Source organism: Erithacus rubecula (genome assembly GCF_903797595.1).
Source record: "Erithacus rubecula genome assembly, chromosome: 8".
Lineage (NCBI taxonomy): Eukaryota > Metazoa > Chordata > Aves > Passeriformes > Muscicapidae > Erithacus > Erithacus rubecula.
In genome coordinates this window covers 6,731,132-6,754,939 of record NC_136659.1, presented here as the reverse complement: position 1 = coordinate 6,754,939, position 23,808 = coordinate 6,731,132, and the positions used below count along the sequence as shown (strand labels likewise).

At 37.7% G+C, this 23,808-nt stretch overlaps 2 protein-coding genes and 1 long non-coding RNA gene across 3 annotated transcripts in view; 2 read left to right on the top strand and 1 right to left on the bottom strand.

The window, feature by feature from the left end:
- TFPI (tissue factor pathway inhibitor) overlaps positions 1-19,725 on the top strand; it is a 211,269-nt gene extending 191,544 nt beyond the window's left edge. Inside the window, exons 4-10 of the mRNA XM_079310718.1 lie at positions 4,214-4,414; positions 9,017-9,055; positions 12,168-12,356; positions 13,446-13,658; positions 14,105-14,197; positions 18,907-19,089; positions 19,438-19,725. Of these exons, the coding sequence (XP_079166844.1) occupies positions 4,214-4,414; positions 9,017-9,055; positions 12,168-12,356; positions 13,446-13,658; positions 14,105-14,197; positions 18,907-19,089; positions 19,438-19,550 (1,031 nt within the window). The 3' untranslated portion in view covers positions 19,551-19,725. The remainder of the gene's footprint in view (positions 1-4,213; positions 4,415-9,016; positions 9,056-12,167; positions 12,357-13,445; positions 13,659-14,104; positions 14,198-18,906; positions 19,090-19,437) is intronic.
- On the bottom strand, positions 14,834-18,260 carry LOC306804327. The gene is made up of 2 exons (XR_013774854.1): positions 16,295-18,260; positions 14,834-15,972 (listed from the first exon to the last, which is right to left on the bottom strand). It is a non-coding gene; the product is annotated as an uncharacterized lncRNA (long non-coding RNA).
- A 2,747-nt stretch (positions 19,726-22,472) lies between the features above and the next one.
- CALCRL (calcitonin receptor like receptor) overlaps positions 22,473-23,808 on the top strand; it is a 63,125-nt gene continuing 61,789 nt past the window's right edge. Inside the window, exon 1 of the mRNA XM_079310713.1 lies at positions 22,473-22,596. The gene's annotated coding sequence lies outside the window, so the exon portion shown is untranslated. The remainder of the gene's footprint in view (positions 22,597-23,808) is intronic.

Below are 23,808 nucleotides of genomic sequence, written 5' to 3'. Positions count from 1 at the left end.
TGCTGTATAGGAACAGTCTTGGTCCCTACCTTGTTTGACAATTGCAAAAAGCAGCAAGGCTGAAGGACTGGAGGAAGACAGTAGAGACAAAAAATGCCTTCAATGATCCCATTGTGTGCCATTTCATGGGCATTACTTTGGTCTTAACAGACTGTGGAGTGCAGTGACTGTTAGAACACAGCTGTAAGTGTTCAGTGCTCATGTAAGGGAGTCATTACATTAAAATTTTGGGGAGAGGGAAGTAAAAGGGGAGAGAAGATTTTGCTGGGTTTATTTTCAGTTTTAGTATGGGAAGTAATAACTTGTGTGATAGTGAACATCAGGTGTTATCATTTGATGTATTTATAACAAAATTGTCTTGGTCTAAGCTAGTACAGTCCTACAATTATACAGGAACTACTAGTGTATTTGGACTAGAGTCTAAATTGGATGAATAATAAATATCTGACAGAGTCAAATATAAGGTGGGAGTTTAAAGTTTTTTAAACTAGAAATGCAATGTGCTATACTTAAGGAGAAACAACGCAATCCTAAATACGAGATGGAAAATTTATGTTGAAGCACCTGTATAGCAACGTTCTATTTACTAGAAAGTAAATGGAAGTTACAGAGCATTACAAAAGTACTTCAACGTTGTTTTAAAAACAAAGGCAATGATTTTGTGTTGGATTAAGGAAAAAACCAAAGGGTAATTATTCCACTCTATTTGCTGGTAGTAATGCCTCAGATAGGGGATTATATTCAACTCTCTGCAGCACATTTTACCAGGAATCCACGCAATAGAAAACAACCAAATAAGAGTAACGAGAAATTAGAAAGCAAGACAAATAAAAAATGGGAAGGAGTTCATTTAGTACAGAGAATTAAAAGGAAACAAAAGTCTTTCAATAAAAAGAAAGTAGATAGAGGTTTGGGCTACTGAAGTGCAGGAATCAACTTTGTCCTGCAGCAGCTTTGAATTGCAAAACACAAATGGTGGATTGGAGAATCAAAACCAATTTACCATGTGATTATGTATGATATTATGTATGATTATTATCTGGTTTTAAATTTTGTCTATGCATGAAGGAAGTAAAAGTGATTTAATAGATGATAAAGACTATTCAGGCAGTATAGTACCAAAAAAAGGACTCTTAGAAGAAAAATGGTGAAATTCTAGAACTGACTGCTTCAGATTGCTGGAATTTTACTTCACTTGGATGAAAAACTCCATTAACATTTCCTCAAGTGTTGTCTTCCTCTGTTTCTGTTGATTAATTTTCACTGACCTTCCTGAAAGACATCTTAACTGAGTGTCATATCCTGTGCTTTTCACACAGCATCTAAAATGTAAGAACATTTTGTCCAAGTGTTCAAGAGCAGAGGATGAGGCCTTACACTAAGAATTAGTATTTCAAGGTATATTCCGCAAATGAAATGAGTACAGGCGGATGTGTGTCTATGCAGATCTACTGGGCAAACACTCCTGCTTGCCTTCTCATCTGCTGCTCTAATCTGAGAAGGAAAGCTAATTTTATATCATCTGTGTGAGCTAAGTGTTCCCAGGTGTAAAATAATGGGGAAGAATTCTGTCACTGTTTCCAGACAGAAGAATGATTCATTTCCGATGAATCCCTTTGAGACCTGTTTCTTCAGAGTCACTTGGTTACTGTTTGGAGCTGCAGGGTTTGGCCCCTGGGGGCTTGACAGGGTACAGATTTTACTCAAACTATGGCAACTTTCTAGCATTCCTGGGAAACTGAGTGATTGCCAAGAAGTGTGACACAGTTAGTCATTATGTTTGCAGCAGATGTCAGGACATCTGACAGTGGTTAGCAGCATCCCTGTGACTGCAGGGGAAAGGCCTTAGGAGGTAACCAAAACAATGATTTTGTTCTGTGGGTCTGATGGGAAGTGGGCTAGGAGAGGAGACCAGAAAGTTCCCAGGATGAACCCTGCTAAGCCATTTGTTCATCCTCTTTGTGTAGTTTTGCAACTATGCTTGCATACTATTTTTGTTTGGATAGCCCACAACACTGGAGTGGTGCAATGCAGTAAGAAAATGAGCTGACATAACTCTATTTGAAATCTCAGTAGTTAAGAAACCTGGTAAGTTTTCACAACCTCCTGTAGGCTGGACTGGGTCACTGGCAGAGGTCAGAGGGGATCTCATTTTTCAGGTGCCAAGAAAATGACGTGTTTATAAACCAGCTGCCACCCCTCACCCTGACCACATTGGAGTTGGATTGGTTTCTGTGGAGCTCTGAGTGTTTGCTTTCAGCATTTCAGGAGTGAGTTCATAACTTACTGAAAAGTTTGATGTTTTGAAGGCAATTTCTCCCTGGTACTAAGTGGGGGAAATCCAAAGTTTCATTTTGCAGTGCAGTATCCGCTCAACTTTTTAAATTGAGCTTTTTAAGTGACTTCCAAAGGATTCCCAAGCCTTTTGGAGAACTTTAGGCCCATTGAAGCCCAGCTTGGCATTTATTGTGACTTCTAAATACAAAATCCTTATGGACTCAGGAAGACCCAGCTAATGAAACTTGAAACAAGAAAAATTCTGACATCTTGTTTGGCAAGCTGAGCTTCATAGCACGTTTACCAGATCTAACATCTCCTGTAATTATTAATTTTGTTTCATCAATATTTCCTATTGTACAGTCATCAATAATATTTTTAAATCTATATACCCAACTTTAAAATCTGAAAATGTATTTTCCCCAACATGGCCTAAGTCACAAACTATTTTGGGGAGCGAATATTTAGAGTTTTGAAATCGGTCCTTTTTGTATGTATTTTAGCATCAAATGATCTATTTTTGGAAGATCTGATTGTGTGCTATGGTCGTTCTATTGGTAGTAATTGTGAAGTAGAAGTTACTAGTTTTTCAAATTTTTAACTTAAATGCTATTCTTTAAAATATTTTCGAGGTGAAAATGTTTCTTCTTTGTAGGTTTAATATTTGCAAATCTCAAATAGAATAAAACTAGTAAACTTTCATGGACCTCAGTACTTATGAGGATTTATCTCAGTTCTTTGAATTTAATTCAAAGATTGTATAATAAGGTCAATTTAAATGCTAAAATTAGATAGCCACCGAGCAAGTGGATAGTACACAAGTTCCCTTTTAACCATACCATAAGCCTAATTTTTGTGGATTCTTTTAGTTAAAACTGGAAACTTAACCTAGAAATGGTAGGAATGTGAAATGACTACACAGTCATGTAAACTTTTTTTTTTCTCCTTCCTGGGCCACTGTGAAGAGCACAGTTAGATATGTTTGCATATATGTTCTGACACATCCATATTCTAACTAGCTGTAGGAGAATTTGTGAAAAACTTTAGGTCTGTTCTGGCTCCTATAGCAAACACACCAACTCTGTAGAGCTTTCAAAACCTCTGGGTAAAATACTGTCTTGGAAAAGCAAATCAGAAAAATATATTTTTATTAATTATAAATTATTAGTTATAAATACAATATATGTATGAGGGAACAGTATCAGGACCTGGATTTCTAGTCAGAATTTTGTTATAGACATTGACAGGGTGAAATTTTGCTAGTGTTCTTCACAATGCGTATGACAACTTATACACTGTGTTCCCTGACCTAATATATATTGAAAGACAGAAATGACACAACTTGAAAACATTTAGCTTTGTTTTGCCTTGACTTTATAGTAGTATGCTGTTGAAAGCTGTAATGCAATAACTGTGAGATCCAAGGAAAAAGAGTGGTGCCTGTCAGTGGTCCTGGCAGGGTTTGTTCCAGGGAAGTGCCATCTGACAGGAGAGGGATGCCCTCTGCAGGGCTCTTGGCATCCCACACTGCTCCCTGGAAGATCCTTTATGAGCCAAATTCACTGGGAGCAGTGCAAGGAAACCTTTCAGCCCGAGGTCATCGTGTCTTTTGGAGCTACCAAGACTTTCACAGTGTTTTTGTTATTCAGCAAAGCCACACTCTATAACTGTTTGGAGGTTTGTGATGAGGAGTTGAGGTTTATGTTATGAGCTGTTTCAGTGGAAAAAGTGAAGCCACACATTTGATTGAATGGAATTTGTGTTACAATGCAGATGATGTTTTTGTTTCTACATCTGTTTGGAGTGTTCAGAGCTTTGCAGACAGATGTTGTGCGGTGCCTCTCTAGCAGAGCACAAAAGCAATCTCAATTGGGAGTTACACCATGCAGTATGCAGCAAACTAACTCAGTTATTTTACTTTTCCTCTGCATTACAGGTGCTGCTTGGCCACCACTGAAGCTTGTGCACTCATTCTGTGCCATGAAAGCAGACGATGGTCCCTGCAAAGCCGTCCACATCCGCTATTTCTTCAATATTAAAAGCCGCAAGTGTGAAATGTTTGAATATGGTGGATGCCATGGCAATGAGAATAACTTCCTAACTCTGGAGGAGTGCCAGGAGAAGTGTGTGGCAAAAGGCCAGTACCTGTTTTCTTACCCTCCTACCAGCTCTTCATTTGCATCAGTTATTTCTCCTTTGCAAACCTCTTGAATTTGGGAAGTAGAAGCTCTCTGCAGTTCCTGTTAATTATGTTCCTGAGTAGGTTGTAGTCGTCTTAATTACTTAACTTGGTGCAAGTAGACATTCAGGATTTGGAAAGAAAGGTTTTGTAGTGTACCTGTGGAATAGGGACACCAATGCAAGGAATCTTATTTTCTAGCTAGAGCCCTGTTTTGGGTGAGTTCATAAGTGAAATTGATTTTGAGGCTGGGCTAAGCTGGTGAGTAGCAAGGATGTTTTTTATTGCATTCAGAGTGTTTAACCCATGTTTTGATCCCAGATTTGTCCTTCACTTGAGAAGCTGATAGAAGTTGTTCAAAATTTTGGTTATCTTCTCTGTTACAGCATAATTACTACAACAGTAGTAGATAATCTCATTAAAAATGTCAGTTATAGCCATTTGTCAGCTTTGTGCTACTGAAACCTCCTCAGTCAATCATTGGAAAGAGGAAAAGGAGATCTAACATAAGATACACAGTGCAATGTTCACCAAGGGCCTTGTGAATGCTGGTTTTGCTATTAAAATTGGTCCTTGTAATTAATTGAGGCTTTGAGCATTGTGAAAATTATTCACAGGACTGAATGAAATTTAGAAGATTCTTAAGTCTGCCAGTGGAGCTACAAATTTGGCAAGCTTGTATTTTCAGAGTCTGGAGGAATTCTGGTCTTACTGGTTTTGCTTTTAAACAACTGCATGTTTATAAAGCTATCTCTATCAGGATGGGAAAAAAAAATACAAAAAAACTTTTACTAAAAACTTGACAAAGTCAAAAAGATTACTCCATTTTTTAAGTGGATGACAATTTTCCTGTGCATTTTATTCCAAAGATTAATTTGAAACTTTTTGATTAAACTTTTTACTTGGAAAGCTTTTGATGGTTTCTGGAAAGATCTACTAATATATCTCAGAGACCAGAGTTGCTCCAGGGATGAAGTGCCAAGAATCACTCTTGCCTCGCTCTGTTTTCAGATGCAGTACATGGTAAACACAGAGTAATGATATTAAAATAATCCTAATTATTGAAATGGCATACCATCAATAAAAGGTATATGGAAATCACAATTCTGTAGTTATTAAATAACATAATCTATCATTTGAAGTTTAAAAGGAAAAATGGATGACATGAAGAAAAACACTTTGTCCTAAATGCAAGCGCACACAAAGTTCAGGAACCTCTGTCTGAAACAGATCTTAAACAAAAACTTCCTGAACTGGCTGAGAAGGGAAAGAACCTTTATATTAATGGATTTTTTTTTTTTAATGTTTAAATCTCAGATACTTCCAGAAGTGCAGATTAGTATTTTGGTGCTTATTTACCATTTTAGTAATTTAGTATTTTAGTAATTGGTAAGGATAAAACTGATTACAACACTGGTCCTTCTCCAGACTATACTATCTGTGTCTTTAATTCATCATACCTGAGCTTTAAAAACAATACCAAAGTAAGATAGAATTCTAAGTCATAAGTTTTATAATATTCCTTACAGCCTATTGTATGGGAGCAGTTCTCATTTCTGGGCAGAAAATCAAAGAAGGAATTCATTACAGATGTTTAATCTGTTTCTAGTTATGACTCCACCAAGCTTAAAGAGTAATCTTTCAAGATAAAAAATTGAAAGTTATTGTTTCCTTGAATAGCATTCCGTGTCAGGAAGACCTGGAGTCTAGGATGTTAATTAGCTCCTCTTTGTCTGGCACCAGGCTGGCTTTTAGTAGTTTCCAGCTAATATTTGGGTTTGGGGTTTCAGCAGGACCCACAGCATCTTTACCATGCTTGGAGTGGGGCTATTTGCAAAACTGCACCTGCCAGTATCTCATCTAAAACTTGGCACTTCCTGTCATAGGAAATCTGCAGTGTTTGCCCTCAATTTCAATTTGAAGACTAAGAGGGATAAAAGGGAAAAGGTCGGGTTGATAGATGCAGAATTTGGAACAAAGTGCCAAGTCATAATCAGGTGTAATAAGTGAGGATTTATCACATTATTTCTTCCATCTGATGTTGCTGTTTTAGCAAATCACAGAAAAAGCTGATTTGGAAGGGACCCAACATTAATTTGATTCTGACACACATATTGGATCTGGAGCAGATCTTCTAAACCTAGTCCTGTAGTGGCATATATTTGGCATAACTCTGCAGTATAAAACTGAAAGTTATGTAAAATGAGAACTGGCTTAGTGTCTACATCTTGGTACTCAGCCCACAACCACTTTTCAGTGTATGCATATCAATGATGAAAGACTCTCCAAGAGCTGAATCTGCTTGGAGGAAGGGGACAAACAAAGGTTCATGATCTCTGTAACAAGAGCAGATAAAATGGTTTGGTGCTACGTGCTGTGTGCTGCAGACCATCAGGCATAAAGCAAAGTAAACTCTTAAATTAATCCCTTTTGCTAAGATAATTCAGCAAAAGTATGATTCTGTGAATTTTTAAATCCAACTCCATCTGTGCAGTCTTGAACCATATAATTGTATTCATCTTAAGTTTCCAATATTTATTACTGTACTCCACTATTTAATGACTGTAGAAATGAGTCTGAAGAGAGAGTATGAGTGACACAAAAGTGCTTTAAAATAAAGATCTGGAATGCTGAATTACCATTTTGAAGAATATGAAGATCAATAATGATAAAAATAAGCTTAAAGATAGCTATGTAGAAATTCAGAAGAAATCATGTAATTGGTCAAAGTTTTTGATTTTCAATATTCAGCATAAATACAAGAATAAATGAGCCAGCATGAGTGAATTACCAGATCAGGATAACTTGTTAACAGTTTGGAATCAATAGGCCACCAGACAGAACAGATTGACATCAGCTGCAGGTTGGCCACTCTTAAGGTTCTCCAAGATAAGGTTCAGATTCAAGAATCAAGCTTCCTGGAAGTCAGCTGTATTTTTTGTTTCTTGTGCCCAATACTCAACAACTTCAGGGAATGAAAAAGTATTTTCTAAGAGGGACTTGTCTGTAGCTCCATTATTTACTGGATATGAGTATAATCACAAATGTCATCACTAGCACAAAGACCTTCATTTTTGAGGCAGTGAAAATAAATTTTAGGCTGCTTAAGCTTGCTACTATGGGAAGGTACTTGCTGATAAATGGTTCTGGTCACGATGGCAATTCTAATGTCTATTACTTAGAGTGGATCTACAAAGAAAAACACTTTGCTTACAAAAAAGAAATCAACTCTGATTTGACTTTTTGACCGAAACCAGAAGCAAAAACACTGTTGACATGGTAGTAAGATTAAAAGATTCTAGGCCCCTAAAAACTCACAATAAAATTTTCCTTGCCTATGTCAGAAGAGTAAAGATCACATGCCAAAATATGATTGCTGGTTTTGCCCTGAAGGGGACAGCTGAGTGAGGTTAGTGGAACAGCCTGACGTGCGTGTCCGTCGCTTAGGTCATGGGTTTAAATGCAGAGGGCCAAGCCTCCTACTAGTAGGAAAAACTGGAAATCTGTTCAAAGAAATGTTATGTCACTCTGGAGTGCATGCCATGTCTTTAGTATTTTTTAAAGGGCAACAACTGCATTGTCCCAGAGGTGGAAGGAAAAATGTGTCATGGCAGAATTTCTACCCAATAGATCAGCTCTGAAAATATAACGTCATCAGGTTTCCAGAGAAAATTAGGGTAGAATTATGATTAAAAAGGGCAGTAAAGTACAAAGCAAGAATCATGAAGCAATGCAAATAAGGTGTCTAAGGCAGAGTCCAAAAGCTGCTAGCAACCTTTCTTTCAGCTGTCAAAATAGCCTTTCTCAGACATGGGATGATCTGCTCTGCCCTTGGACTCCTTTGCAGTTTTATGATTAGATAGTCTCCTACAAGGAGAAGGAGGGTTTGTTTTCTATCTCTAAAAAGGAATTTGGTATTGAATTAAGATACCCAGTTTCTTGAGCTGATCCAATAAAACCCAGGCTCTTGGATTAAAAATGACAGTAAGTTTCTTTGGTGCAGGTTGTGCAGACAAAGTTTTCACCTACACCCCTAGGATACCTTGGAGATACTTGGCCAAAGGAGCCTTGCTATCATTAGCTGCATAAGGAGAGCTTCACTCAGGCCCTATGTGGCAGAGCAGAGAGAATTGGATAGGATGAGGGAAGTCTTACTGTCTCCCTCAGCTCCAAAGCTATGAGCAGTATTAGTAACTGCAGCAGTCAGCTTGCAGGTCTGCTAATTAGTCCTCTTTCGAGGAGTAAGATTGCACGATGCAAAATCCTGGATCCAGTAGCAAGAGGAGTAATTTTCCTGTTCAATTCAATATCAGCATAATTAGATTTCAGTACTTTCTATATTGTCGAGTTTCCAATACAGCAGCTCTTCCTACACAAAGATAATGATCCTTCAGTTCTCCACAAAGAGCATTTGTGCTGCTTCCCAGATAAAGAGAAGAAGGAAAAGATGCTGTATTTTCTCTTCTCACTACTTACTGTCACTGTTAAAAACACTGGTATCACAAGTGAAGCTTAACCTGTGCTTTTGCTTAATACATTTTATTTTTCTTTATCTTGCAGAGTTGCCTCAGAAGATGGCATTAGCAAAAATTAGGAAAGGTAATTATGTTTGCATCATAATCTAAGATTCTTCTACCATAACAGGGGATATATTATCTTCTTTGTTAGCTTGGAACAACACATAATTTATCTTCTAACAAAAAGAGCAATATCCGATTAAAGTGAATTTTTAGTCTAAATCTTCTTCTGTGTTCATCAAAGAATTTGAGGAAAGTTGTGGTCACTAAAGGTGGTAGCTGCATTCTCTTCTCCACAAAATAAATGCATAATGATTCTTTTCTCTTTCTTCTGTAGAAAGAGGAACTCAGCATGATATAATTAGCCACAACAGGAAACTCTTACCATGTATTTTGAGAACAAGCTAAATGCTTTGTACTAATGCCTTTTTACTTTTAGAAAAAATAGGAAAAAAGTACTCTGAAACTGTACTTTTTAAGCATTATCTATGGAAGAGCTACCAGAGGTTAGGGCCGATGCCATGATTGCAAATCAAACAAGGGAGCAAATTTCCCACTCCTAAAGGATCAGACCTTTAACAGAACTTTAAATTCCTGATACCCCAGACTCCCAATACAGCCAATGTTAAAACATTTGGAGTCCCTTGCTGAAACACTTGTCTGTTGAGAAAACTGATATTCCTTACAAGGGTATTGAAGTTTGATACTCAGAGTAGAGCTTGTGGAGGCTTATCCTGCCCTTCCCCTTTGCACACTGGAGACTCACCTGGATGGGCCCATCATGGGCAGCCAGAGCTCCACAAACACAGGCCTGATTTGACTTTTCACAAGTCAGCTCCTCTTTTTCTGCTTGCTCTCCTTCATCCCTCCTTCCACTCAGGACTTGCTGAGTGGGTGTGCATTTAGCAACTTGCAGAAATGCAAATATTTGCACATATGTTTTTGCAATAAACTATAATTAAATCACCTATCTTTGCAGAATGGTATTTGGAATATTTTCATATGAGATGGTGGTTTTCTTTTCCTGTTTTCTACTGCCTTTTCTATTCTTAATTCATTTAAAAAAAAAAAAGTCATTGTACTATGGACGCTACTAAGGTTGATTTTCTGCAGATGCTGCGGCCTTTGGCAGTACTTCCTTTAAGGGCTGACCCTAGTTCTCTGCTTTTAATGACAAACCAGAGCACATCCTGTAAAATTCAGCTCATGGCTATCATCAGCATTATTGCACATGTGCTGTTATTTCCACTAATGGAGTCTTGAATATCAAATCCTTGGAGAAAGATGTGGCATTTAGTGGTACTGGTTTCTATGGGTAGGGTTATATGGCCTTCATGAACTCTCTCTTCAAAAGTGGCTATACAAGTTAGCTATGAGCTCAACTAATTTGGACTTAATTTCATTTGCAAAAACCTTAAAGAACCATTTTAATATAAGAATATTTTAAATTAAGGGCTTCTGCTTTTAAGAATTAGTAATAATCCTATAGCATACTTTGCATGCTCTTATTTTTATCTGCCTTCCTTTTTCAGTTCATATCTATCTAATAATCTCTTTGTGTTATTTCACAGTTTTGTGCAATGTTTGAGAGGATTTTTTTCTGCAGTTCCTGTTGTCTGTGAGCTCCTAGCAGATGGAACAGATACTCCTGGTGGAGTCTTGCTGCTCCCTGTCTGTGCACCTGTCTCACCTCTGTTTTCAGCTGAAAGCACAACACAATGCCTTTCACATATTTCTCATATTTATTGCTCTGTGTGAGCTTAGCTTTCTAAATCTGTGCACATCAATAGGTGCTGCCTTTGTGTAGTAAGAGAGGTGAAACTCCTGAACTGTGGATCACACTTACTGGCAGAGAATGAAATTTGTAAGAGTAAAAATTAAACTATACAGGAATGCTAAAAACAGTTGATTTGGTTGCTTTATTCAAAAATATTTTAGTGATTTAATTTTTCATGTGATCTCTGAAAATTATTTTTTGCTGTTCTTGAAGTATTATAAAAATTGAAATGCAATGTATTGCTAATTAATTCTTAGAAAAACACTAGTTATGAGCTATTATAGTAATTTATATGAATTCAACATGGGCATCAATTGCCTTGGATAATAATCTTGTTCTAGCAATAGATTTGAATATATACCTACCTAAAATAGGTGTAACAGGATTAACTTCTTTGTAAATTGATAATCTACTTCTAAAATGTTAGGAACTTCAAAGTAACTGTTCCATATCCATTTTTTTTTAAATGACAGCCTGCTGCACACCATTTTAGTCTCAATGTTTTGTGAATTTTCACATTTAAGCAAGACCTTTACATTACACCTGGTAAGATTTTCTTGTATGATGGTCAAATAGACTTTTCTCAGCAAGTCAGCTCAGACAAGAATCATATTTCAAAATATCTATAGGCAGAAATCTGAGAATTCTTCCACATATATTTCATTATTGTTACCATGATTTTAGGCATACTATTTTAAGAAAGAACTGAATATGGTGAGGAGTGGATTTTGGGAGTTGTCATATGGCTATGTGTCTTTCTTCCCTGCCAGAGGATGTGATATCATGCTGTGATATTCATTCAAATTATGCCATATTCACTTGTTAACTTTTCCTTGGTTGATATTGTAGTTACTGACTGCAAACTCAGAGCTGGGGCTGAAATACTGTAGAATAGCTGCTCTGTCTCCCTGTTTCCAGTATCCTTTTATAAGGATAAAGTGGTCTAAACAAACTGCACTGCTACATTATTCTGTTCTATTTTAAAACTCCTTCCTTTTTTCTTCTATTTGAACATGGCTTTGTGTATAATTCACATTAACATTGACTGAAAAATAAATAATGAGGATGTGTACTTAGGTGCAAGTGAATCCAGCTGAGGCTCAGGTCTTCTTTTAAATCAGAATAAAAACTAATTTTCAGCTTAGAGCATCAATATTTTGCAACTTCAAAGGACTCATTGACATTTTTCAAGATGTAATTAAGTGGCTACTTGAACAGAGCAATAAATACCCCTCTATAAGGTTCTAGTGTAATATTTCAGTGTTAAATATAGGACAAAAGCAGCACAATAAAGCAGCAGTTATTTTATAGTTGGCATTTAGTCCAAAGTCACAGGTTTATTTTGTAAACTACCTGCAGTTCTGTTGTCTTGGGATGCATTTTAGTTTTTCCTTCACCCACCCTGTTGATCTTTTAGGTTTGTTTCTAGGAAAGCCTGACTTCTGCTTCCACGCCCAAGAGCCAGGGGTCTGCCGAGGGTATTTCACCAGGTACTTCTACAACAAAGAGACAAAACTCTGTGAAGCTTTCAAGTATGGTGGGTGTCTAGGAAACCAGAACAACTTCAGGAGTTTGGAGGAGTGCCAGACTACCTGCCAAGACAACTGTAAGCTGATGTTTATAATCACGCTTAGTTTTTTTTACTCTTGTATTAAAAAAATTGTGTGTTTTGAATGGATTTTGCATGGAAAAAAAAGGCAATTTAGGGTGCCCTGAGGCAACAATAATTTATATGTGAAATTTACAATAATGATACATATTTTTTAAATAAAAATGCCAAAATGTAAAGTATTAAGAAAACACTTGGTAGGTACTATGTAAGGAATATTACAGGACTCCTACATGTTTACTTTTCTCATGACAACTAACCTAAAATCTGCCATTTGTTTGGCTTTATAATACCATAAAACACTAGTGTGTTTTTAACCCATAGGTCTGCATATGCTCCCTTCAAACCAAGTCTTGTAATGACAAGAGGTCATATATATATATATATATGTATGAATTTTTAACTTACTGTGTATTGCTAGCTTCTCCCAAAGATCCATGGAACACCTGTCTGTCCTTTGGGAATGATTTGTCTGTGTAGCTGTGGCTACAAAAGCTATTCAGATTGACCACAGACCAGTCATTTTCTTCCTTGTTCTGCTCCTTCCAACTAATTGTTCCACATCAGGATGTGGAACTCCTGTCCCTTCACCAAGTGCTGCATTTTATTCATAAGGCAAATACATTTTCCCATTGAGAGCCTCCAGACCTTTTTATCTTGCTTGTCTCTAGTTGGCTTTTTTCCAGCACTGTTTCATAAGCTGTCATTTTGGCAAGGGGAACTCGAACTTATTTACACTTAAAGTAGAGAAAACCCACTATGCTTCTTTTTAAAGATTTCTTTTTAAATTATAAATATAGAACTATGCATTTCCCCCTACTTTTACTAAAGCATTTCTTTCCTGGGATGTGATTCTACTTTTACCTTCTGGACTAAAAGTTGCAGAATATTATTTTTCATTACTTTAGTCTAAAATAACACTTTCATGTAAATTTTCATGAACACACAAGAGGAGAGGGTTGGGGCTGTTACCACGGTCTAAATAGATCAGAGTTTTTATTTTTGAGATAGTGAATCATTGATACCAAGTTTTGTTTGTTTTTTCTTAACAGTTTTCATTTCTGTTGTTGTTGTTTTTTAATTTAGCAAATTTACTGCCAACTGTTGCAGCTGAAGAGCATCCCAGCAGTGTGAACAGTAGTTCCTCAGCAGAACAGCATCCCAACAGGGTGAACAGCAGCTCTCCAGCAGAAGAACATCCCAGCACTGTGAACAGCAGCTCCCCAGCAGAAGAACATCCCAGCACTGTGAACAGCAGCTCCCCAGCAGAAGAACCCAGCCAGTCTCCTGGGATTTTTGGTAAATTTGCTTTTGCTGTTTGCAGTCAACCCTTTGATGCTCCTTGGTTTGTCCACCGATTTTTTTCCCATTTATTTGAAGACAATATTAAAAGTAACTTCAGAGCTGCTTTCTTGCCAGCAATGCATATTTTGAAAAAGGCTCACAATTGCAAAGGTTAGAATGTCTGCTGGTAATATAAAAATAACCTTACCAAGCTGTGTATGATCTAAATTTTACATCAGTAAAGTTAAGGAAGAAAAAGGAACCCACTGCAAAGTTGTTTGAGCAAGCTGAGTTTCCTGCATCTTCGGGCCTTGGAGATGTTGCTTGGCAACTGGCATCAGCAGTGGATTTTTGAGCAGGGCCAACAGTACCAATCACAGCTCATTTCCAGAGCTTGGATGTGTCTGCATATCCCATCCTTGACTGTATCACACCAACTCTCTCTCTATTTTTTCTTTTAGTTAATTTGTTGCCAGCTGCTCCAAATGAGAAGTCCACCACGCTGAACAGTAGTTCCCCAAAGGAGGAGCCCAACCAGTTCCCCATTTTTTTTGGTAAGAATTTTCCCGTTCTTAGCTCTGAGTCTTTTATATGGATTTCATTTCCATTTCAATTCATTTTCTGACATGCCTGAGACTAAAGAATGGGCTTTCATCTCTGCCAAAGGATTTGATAAGCAGAGAAAGTCAAAGCAAAGGAATATATCACAACTTATAGATCTTTATTAATGTCAGGAAGTGGAAGACTGACTGCTCTCTAAAAATGCACTTCCTAAAGGCCTGATTAATACAAAGAGCAAAAGCAGTGATGCATAAATCTTTCAGTCAAAACTAATATTTTGTCAGGATCTAATAGGCAAGTGATTTCAATTCCTTTTACCCATTAAAAAAGAACAACATTTGGATTTTAGAATATGGCAGAGTATAATATATTTAACACCATAATGTTTCTGTTTTCATTGTGACCATATTAAATTCAGTTTTGGGTTGAGTACAATTACAGTGACTATTAATTAATTTTAAATGTTGCTCCAAGGTATTTTTGCACTATGTAAAAGATGGGATTCTGGACCTTTACTGAGGAGAGATAGGCTTTAGCATTATCAGCAGCTGGACACTGTGCACTGTAGGTGGCTCATGCTTGCTCACACTGTACAGGGTGATTGAAGCATGTAATTTTTATGATCCACAGTTGTGCAAGAGGAAGCAGCAAACAGTTGGAAAGAGCCTGAGCACTCTCACCAAGTATTTCTGTTGGTTTTTTACATTTGCACTTGCTTGTACTTTTGAGGACTGAGTGATGTAGAGACTCACTAAGGTTTTTGCATTTTATATGTTCTGTAAGATAACAGGTTTGTAAGTGACATTTTTGTGCTGTTTGCTTAGGATGGAGCATCTAATAAAGCATAGATGTGTTTGTGCTCTATTTTTTGCCTGCACTGTTATCCACATGTACTGCTGCTTTGACACAGGCTTCTGTGCAGTTGTCTTGTTTGTTCACCACATACAAAGCATCAATGTAGTCTTATTTAAATGAATGAATATAAAAGAGTAAAGTTTTTGACAATCTTTTAAAAATCATTGAAATTTTGGTATCATTTTTAAAGACTATTAAAATATTAAATATAATTTAATTTACATCAAAGCATGAAAAAAATTACAAGGAGTTGTCTCTTAAAGAATACCTCATAATTGACATGCTATTTCATCTTGGTTTTAAGAAAAAAAAGATTGCTGTTGGTATGTGTAACTCTGTAAGAATATCTGATTATTAGACTTACAACATAGCTCTTGGTCTTCAGAAAATTAAACTATCCTACAGCCAAATAAAGGAAACCATGGATACAGACATGAAGTTTCTAGCACTCTCAGCAATGAACTTTCTGCAGAGATTGAAGATTATTCTGGTATCACTCTGCTGAAACACCTATAATAACTTTTATTTTGTGAAAACTAAGGGAAAGTGAGGCTAAGAATCAAAGCTTTAATTTTATGTGATGTACGGTAGAAAATTGTGAGAGCTGTAGCTACATTTGATTTGTGAGATTTAAGTGGGAGACAGGATCAAAAGTCAATTTTCAGCTCAGTGAATTTGGAATAGCACAAGGATGCAGGTCCTGTTAATACAGTCATGGTCATCTTTTGCTGATATAAATTGGCATAGTTCTGTTTGCTTTAATGGATCTGGACCAATTTATACCTGTGGAGTACTGTCAAGTGCAGATGAATTGTTATTTTTGAAATAGCCTGTCCACTTGAAGATTCTTTTATTTTCTCTTTGCTGCAACCAGAAATGAGGAGCTGCACGTATCGAAAATCTGGCAATAAACCTGAAGCTTCATGAATGCCACACACTTGTGTCTATTCAGCAATAGTGCTCACTGCTTCCCTTTCCTCCCAAGATCATTTCAAACTTGTTTTGTAGTGTGATTAATTAGCAGTCATTGTCACACAATTCCTGCAAAGCCTGAGGGATAAGGATTGTTGCTGTAATGCAGAGTTGGGGTTATTTGAGATAAATGTGAGTCTGCATCTGGATGTGCATTTTTGATTCTGAAGTTGTGATCGTGTCACCTGTTCATACCTTGAGGGAATGGGATTTAAGAAAGGGCTGTGTTATAGGAATTGAATCTTACACCATACAACATGTGCCTTTTCTTTTTTTATGTAGTTCTCCAGCTTGTGGGAATTTTGCTTCTTTCATATTCTTTTTTTTCTTCATAGAAAAAGCAAGAGAGAGAACTTTTCAACAGCTTTTAGAAAAATGGGGTTGTAAAATGGAAATATTTTGGAAACAAACTCCCAAAGAATAGGCAAACATCTTCACTTTCAGTTCCATCACATTCATAAGTACAGCAGTAGGAACTGGAGCTGAACAGAGACAACTCACCTGCTGTGATGTTCTAGGGACACCGTTTGCATGCTGCCTCACAGGCTTTCAGATTGTTCTGCCAGTAGATACCCTGGGCATGACAAGGGGATGTTTTATGCTTACCTGAAGTCAAGTCTTTTAGTGATCAGAACATTCAAATAAATTTGTAATTTGTATGATCTTCAGCAGAGATGAAATTGTGATAAGTTATTTAGTTTTTACTTTAAAATGTAGTTTTGTTTGGAAAAAATGGCTCTAGGTGGCAAAATTCAGATGTTTTCTTCATGGGCTGGTTGCTTCTGTGAGTGAAGAACATGCAGATATTTTGAAGAAAAGCAAGGGACAGTGTTTGGTATTTGAGGCATTTATCCAACAATGGTATAGACAAGGAGTAGCATAGTTTTTGGGAAGAATACAAGAGGCATTCTGAATAGCACCTGTGGTGCACTGTACATACATAGTCCTTGTTTGCCTCATCACTGGCTCCATGGTTCCCCCAAATCTTGCAGTCATTGTGAGAACTCCTTCATGAGGGGACTGTGGACTCACTGGAGAATTCTACATGACAGATAAGTAATTTACATTACTAAATGCACATTTGAATTCTCTGCTTTAATTGATTAACTTGTGCTGTTTGACCCTTTCCTCATTGGCAAGCCTTTCTGATCTGTTCTTTGTAGCATCAAAAATTAGCAGGTTAAAATAGCTAAGCTATGCTGAACATACGCTTTGGAAACTAACATCCTCTCCAGCTAGAGAGAGATGAAATTAGTTCCAGGCTCAAGAGTTCTCAGAGCAGCACCAAAACCATTGCCTTAGTTCATTTAACTACCCCCTTCATTATAAAAAACCCATAGGTTTAATACAGATTTTATAACATTGTGGACTTTTACTCTGAACCCATTATTGCTATAATACCACAATTATGAAAAGAAGTTAAGCAGTTCTCATTCTATAACTTGAAACTAGCTTAGTCTATCTCAAAAAAGCAACTCATGACTTGGTTTTTGAATTCCAGGTTTGTGGGGTTTTTTTTTAATACTGTGGTGTTGCTAACACACCATTCTATTTCTTTCCTAGCAATTTTTCATTTTTCACCACACCAGTTCAGTCCTTATTCATTTCAGATGGACTATTTTTTCAGCAGCTGCACCCTGTGTAAGACACCTAAGATGTAGTATGTGCTTTCTGGATATTTTGTCAGCCTCCTGAATTGCCCAGGTTAATATATAATTGCTTGCTTTCTGCAGCTCATCTGCTTCCCCCTTCTGTGACCACAGGATGTCTTCAGCTTTGCTGTAACCCAAATGGTTTCCTGAAATTTTTACTTTATTTTTCCACTGAACCCCTTCTGTGTGGCCTTGTATCTTCAAGAGTTCCATCTGAATGGATTCATGTTTCCATTTATGCATTCATTTATTGCATTTATGCACCCAGCTACCTCAGTTGTGCTGCTTCCTGAAGAAAAATGGTGCTCCTTTGGGTCCCACTTAACTGATGGTATAATGTCTCCCATTCAGCTTCTTACAGCCTGTGCAGCAACTTTGTCAGTTCCATTTTATATATTAGTCACTCTGGGGTGATAGATGATGGAGTTCTTCCAGGTTTGGGAATTCTGGCATGGATTTGCTTCTTGAACTTGTTCCAGTGCCCAGGTCCTTTGGCTACCTCAGGTTCATCCTCCAGCGTTTCAGTTCTCACTTGCAGCAACCCTGAAGGAGCAAACCACCAGCCTTTCCCTGGAACGGTAAAATCCTGCCAGCAGCACTAACACACCAGCATCTCCACTAATTTGTGCACTTATTCTTCACATTCAGTAGCTTTTTATTCTGCAAGTTACAGGCTATTGTTTTATAACTGCTCAGTGGTTGCTGACAGACCCTGTTACTTAGGTCAAGTTTTCTGTAGTCATTCAACAAACTCAGCACTGAGTTATTGAATGTTACATTGGAAATGCTGGGTACTTTTGCCTTCTTGATTTCAGAATGTCTAGCAGTGATTTGCTCCATTAATTATTAGAAATATTTACCATATTTTTAAAGCTGTTCATATTTAATTGATTTCACCTCACTTTCTACAAATGCTTCACTTGAAACTCCTCAAAATGAGTTTGTGTGCTCTCTCCTATGGCAGAAATGGCAATTTTATCACTAACAACACACATAAATGTATAGCTTTCAGGTAAGCTTTTGCTGGCAATCCAAAGGAAGAATAACATTTTACTATGGTATTATTATTTTTTTTAATCATAAAAAAGATGCTTATGTAAAGTATCTTGGATTTTCAGAAGAGCAGAATTGAATTTGCCGACAACAACTTCAAATAATATTGGCATAAAACTGAAACTCTGCAGTGTTGTCTCACCTTGTTTTTCTTGAACCACCTTTTCCAGAGCCACCTGCTATCCCTTCTTTGTGCATGACCCCTATGGACAGAGGGCTTTGCAGAGCCAAAGAATTGAGATTTTTCTACAACCACTCGACTGGAAGGTGTCGCCCATTCAGCTACAGCGGTTGCGGTGGGAACGAGAATAATTTCATCTCCAGAAAGTCGTGTTTGAGGATCTGCAAGAAAGGTATGGGAAGTGATTCTGCCCCCGGCTATCCTCAAGAGGTAAATATTGTGCAGGTCAAAACGTTCTCTTGCCACTTCTAGTTGTAAGGATTGGCCTGATCAAATGTAATAGTTGAAAGTCTCAGAAAAGTGGAAATGGAAATCAGGAGAGATGCAGAGCTAGAGAGAGAAGAAGGGACAGTAAGTGCAGTGTAAAAGAACAGCAAAAAGACAGCCTGGAGTTGGTCAGGCAAATGAAGACTTTAGGTAAGACAATGTTTTCTTTAAAGTTTTATTGAAACAAGACTTGTCTCTTATTTCTGATAATCTTGGATGTCTTCTAATCTTACTTTGTTAATTTTACCTTTAGGATTCAATAAGAAAAAAGGTGAAAGAAGATTAATAAAAATCAAGAAAAAAAGAAAGAAACAGCCAGTAAAGGCTCTGAGCATGGAAATCATCCCTGAAAGAATGCAACTTTGATTTTTATGGAAATGTGACGTAAACTACTCTTCACCTGTGAATGAAAACCTTGAGTGTACACCATTAAAATATATTTACTGTACTGATTATTTTGATTATATATTACTAAGCTGCATATATTTTTATTATGTATTCCTCAATCATGTTAATAAACATTACCTTTTACTTTGCTAAAGGCTTTTCATTGCAGTTTGGCTGTATATAATTGCCAGAGCTGCAGCAGGACAACAAACTGTGTGAGTGAATGGTTAAAGTGGAGAGAAGATTCAAATTTAATTTCTTACCCATTTGTTCTTTTTGAATTCTACTTTTGTGCTAAAGAAAGCATAACACTTGTGAAAAATAATCTCTAGTCAAGCATGATTGTTTCAGTCATCAATTAAAAGGTAGGTGTATTGCTATAAAAAGGAAATAGGCAGTGGATGTGCTTTAATCAGATTTATTTTAGGTTATGCAGGCCTAGACTTGACTCCATTGAAGTGCATGTAATTACACTACTCTAAAATTACACTACTCTAGAATTAACCCAGCAAAATCCATAAAGGGAGTATTAAAGCTGTAAAGGTGTGAAGCAGTATGGCAATTTTTTTGAAAGATTTAAAAGTGTACGTGTTGAGATCATTGACTTTTACCCTTGTTACAGATCTAGACTCATGGCTAAGCTTTACAGCTAGAAATGTAAGAAATTTTGCATTCTAATTACTACAATGAGAGGATAAGTAAAATCAGATTTTATACTGAAATTTTATCAAAATCTATTTTCTGGTGCTTAAGTCCTTTCAAGCTCTTTCAATCTAGGATGCATTAAGTCTAATTTGAAAGATTCTCAAGGAACAGGAGTGTACAGCAGAGAGCACATATGTGTATAGCCTTGTCATGTAAAATGCATGAGCACCTCAGACTACCACTGCAATAATCACATCAATCAGACAAGTGCAGTTCTGCCAAGAAACCTATCAACTCCACAGGCTGCTATGTACAGAATGTGCACAAGCCAGTAAAAATATCTGATCTTCATTCTTAATCATAAAAATTTCCAGTTATAAAAATTATTATAACTTACATCATTGCTAGATTACATGATGTACCTCAAAGGGAGATAGAGCTGAAGTGACTGCACTAAACTAAAACATCTAGGGCTTTCATATAAAAGACATGAAACTCATTAAGCTGTCTCACCAAGAACATTGAAAATTATTTGTAAGCTTTTCAAGATTTGTTAGATTACAAACTAGAATTATGAACTTTCTAAAACAGTGTTTTGAAATGGGACAATAGATACAGAAGGATAGGAAAGAAAAGATGAATTTATATGCAGATTGTTTTGTAATTCCTGTGTCATTTCATGACAGCATCTCTCCTTCAGGCTCCCTCTTGTTCCAACAACTTGTCCCTGGCCGCCTGGATTCAAAACCCACATGGGAAAAAAATCTAAGGAAAAAAATCATCCTTTCTGTTCCAGCAGAACCCTGGCTGTGTGGCTGCTCTCCATTCTTATAAGCTTCCTTCTCACTGAGCTCTACTGCAGACTGACAGGGCCTCCTTGAGGGATCAGTTGCTCCCAGGACTGTGCAGGCTCCTCCAGGATTCTGTAGCTAGGATAGGACTGACAGGTACTCTCCCATCCCCTCCTACCCCACTTAACACTGTGTTGAAGAAACTTCTTGTGCTGCTGTAGTACATGTTGTAATAACAGTAATTAAGTGATCCAGTGAGGGCTTTCGTATCATTGTTGAGACAAAAGAGAATTTGTACCAATAGCATCTCAAGAGTACCTCTGCTTCAATTGGCTAAGAAAACATTTCATAGTGATTCATCTGTCAGGCTTGTTACTGCAATGGGAATCAAGACTGCAATGTCAGACTGTAAAAACCTGATTATAAATCAGGATTTGATCTAAGAGTTCAGGCTGCTCTCAGCTGTGTGTGCACTCAGTTTGGCCACCACACCAGCTATCCAGCTGGTTTTGTTTTTGTTTAGCTCTTCAGTACATAGAGATATCTTTTTCCCATAAAAAGTCCAGACTGCAGTGTGATACGATCTTTAACATAACATGAAGTTTCTATTGTGCCCTTCTGCTTCATTTGCTTCTTTTTGCTCCTGTACCTCCCATAGCTGCAGAAAAATCAAACCCAAGAATAAGAAAAAAGATCTACACGTTTCCTAAAGACAACTGAAGGATGAACATAGCAAGGGGATAATTGAGGCACAACACAGGGAAATATATGGATCAGGCACCAGAATGGTGATGCAGTCAGAAAAAGAAGCTGTGCCAAGGTGTTACGGTGAGTGTACAGTTCCACTTGAGCAGAGTCCATCCATCCAGTCCTTTCATTCCAGAATCTGCTCCAGTTGCTTTGGAGGGGAAATGCAAGGTGCTGTGAAATTTCTCTCATGCTGTATGGTAACAGCCAACAAGCTGAAGCAATTTTACAGAGGTTTGATGAGTTTCCATATATCATCTGATCTGCTAACTTGGTATGTGTCCTTAATCCACGATAGCGATGAAACAAGATGTCTTTGAGAAATAGGGTCCTTTTGTTCATTCTTTTTTTCCTCGCATTTTTACTGGTCTGCCCTCCTTTTTCTCCTTTTTATTTTCTACTCCCTGCTTCAGTTTTTTATCCAATTCACTTGATCCAGCATTTCTCCCTGTATTTCCAATCTATTTGCTCTCTCAAAGCTGATTTTGAGCAAATCTTCATCTGTCCGGTTTCTACCTTCTCAAACTTAGTGGAGGGGACCAGAGGGTTACGTTTCCTAACCTGTTGTTTTCAGCGATGTCTCCAAAGAAAGAGCGAGTTGCAGGTAAAGCAGAGTTGTACGCGTGTGATTAGGGGGTGTTCACACAGGTAATTAATTCCTGGATTAATTAAGGGGGTAAATCCTTGTGCGCAGCTTCCGCGCCTGCGTTTATGCCCCGGGCGGCCGCGAGAGGGCGCCGGCGGCGCGGCGAGCGCCGGGCGAGATCGCTCTGATGGAAAAGGGGAATTCACGGGATTTAAATGCTTTTATCGCTTTTAAGCCTTCTTTGGTCCCAGTGCAGGTAGATTTGCGCTTTTAGGTCCCCTTGAACTGCTCTCTCCTTCGCTGTCGGCCCCAGGGCAGCCCGTACGGGTGTGATTTGCGCTCCTCTCAGCCCGGGGATGGGGAGATGCTCACCGCTCTCACAAGTGCGAGCTGCACCAGCTGAGGAGTCTCGGCTGTTTCTAGGACAGGATTAAATAGTTTTGATGTTATCTAAATCGGTAGAATACAACACTTTGTAAAAATAAACCCCCCGGAGCAACCCACCAAGTGAAAAAAAAAAAAAAAAAAACCACACCAAAAAAAGCCCGCACAAAACTCCACTGACTTTGACAATCCAAATTATATATGGCCTGTGTAATGTATGACTCTAGCTAATTCAGATGCCTGTCTTGGAGATGTGTGCTTGGCTGGAATACATAGATTTTTCTCTAAATTATAGTGTATAATGTACCCTGTGTGCAATCTACAACCCAGACCTGATTGGTCTAAAGCAATTCTGTCAGGCTCACTCCTCATGAAATTCCTGTACCTGAGATGACACCATTTATTTTAGAGGAGTTTCCATCACTGTTCAGAATCAGAGCTAATCCCCAGTTTATATCTGTTTACATTGCCTAGAGGTTGCTTCACTGATTATAAAACTCAAACATTCTCCTGTTGATGTGAGATCCTAGAAGCATCAAGGCTCACATGTGCCAGGTGAATATCCAAGCCTGCTTTTTGGGTAACCCTAGAGTGGGATTTCACAAATTGTATTGTCTAGGAGCTATTTGAATTTAAAATGTTCCTGGCCCTCTTTTCCCTTTTCCAATTTTTCCTAACCCTGGATTGGGGCTGGTTTTTGTTAGAAGTTTATTTGTTTTATGGGAGTTTTCCCCCCTTAGCTTTGTGGTTTTTTGCTATTTTCCTTCTTGAGGAAAATGTTTTCAATGCCCAGATGAATTCCTTCATCCAGTTCACGACGTGTTCCACAAATGATTGTTCCGAGTTTAAAAGAAAAAAAAAAAAAAAAAAAAAAAAAAAAAGGGGGATAAGTGACAGGGTAGCAAGAAACAAGCAGAATATTTTTTTGTTGTTTTATGAGAAATTCTGTGGTATAATTTTGGTAGAGCCGTATGACAATGTGACTTTTGGGAGGTTCTTATGGGGTCCCCTAAGGAGTACTGGTGTTACAGGTGTTCCTATAATTTGAGTTTCGTGCTCCATGAACTCCCCAGTTTTTCAGCAC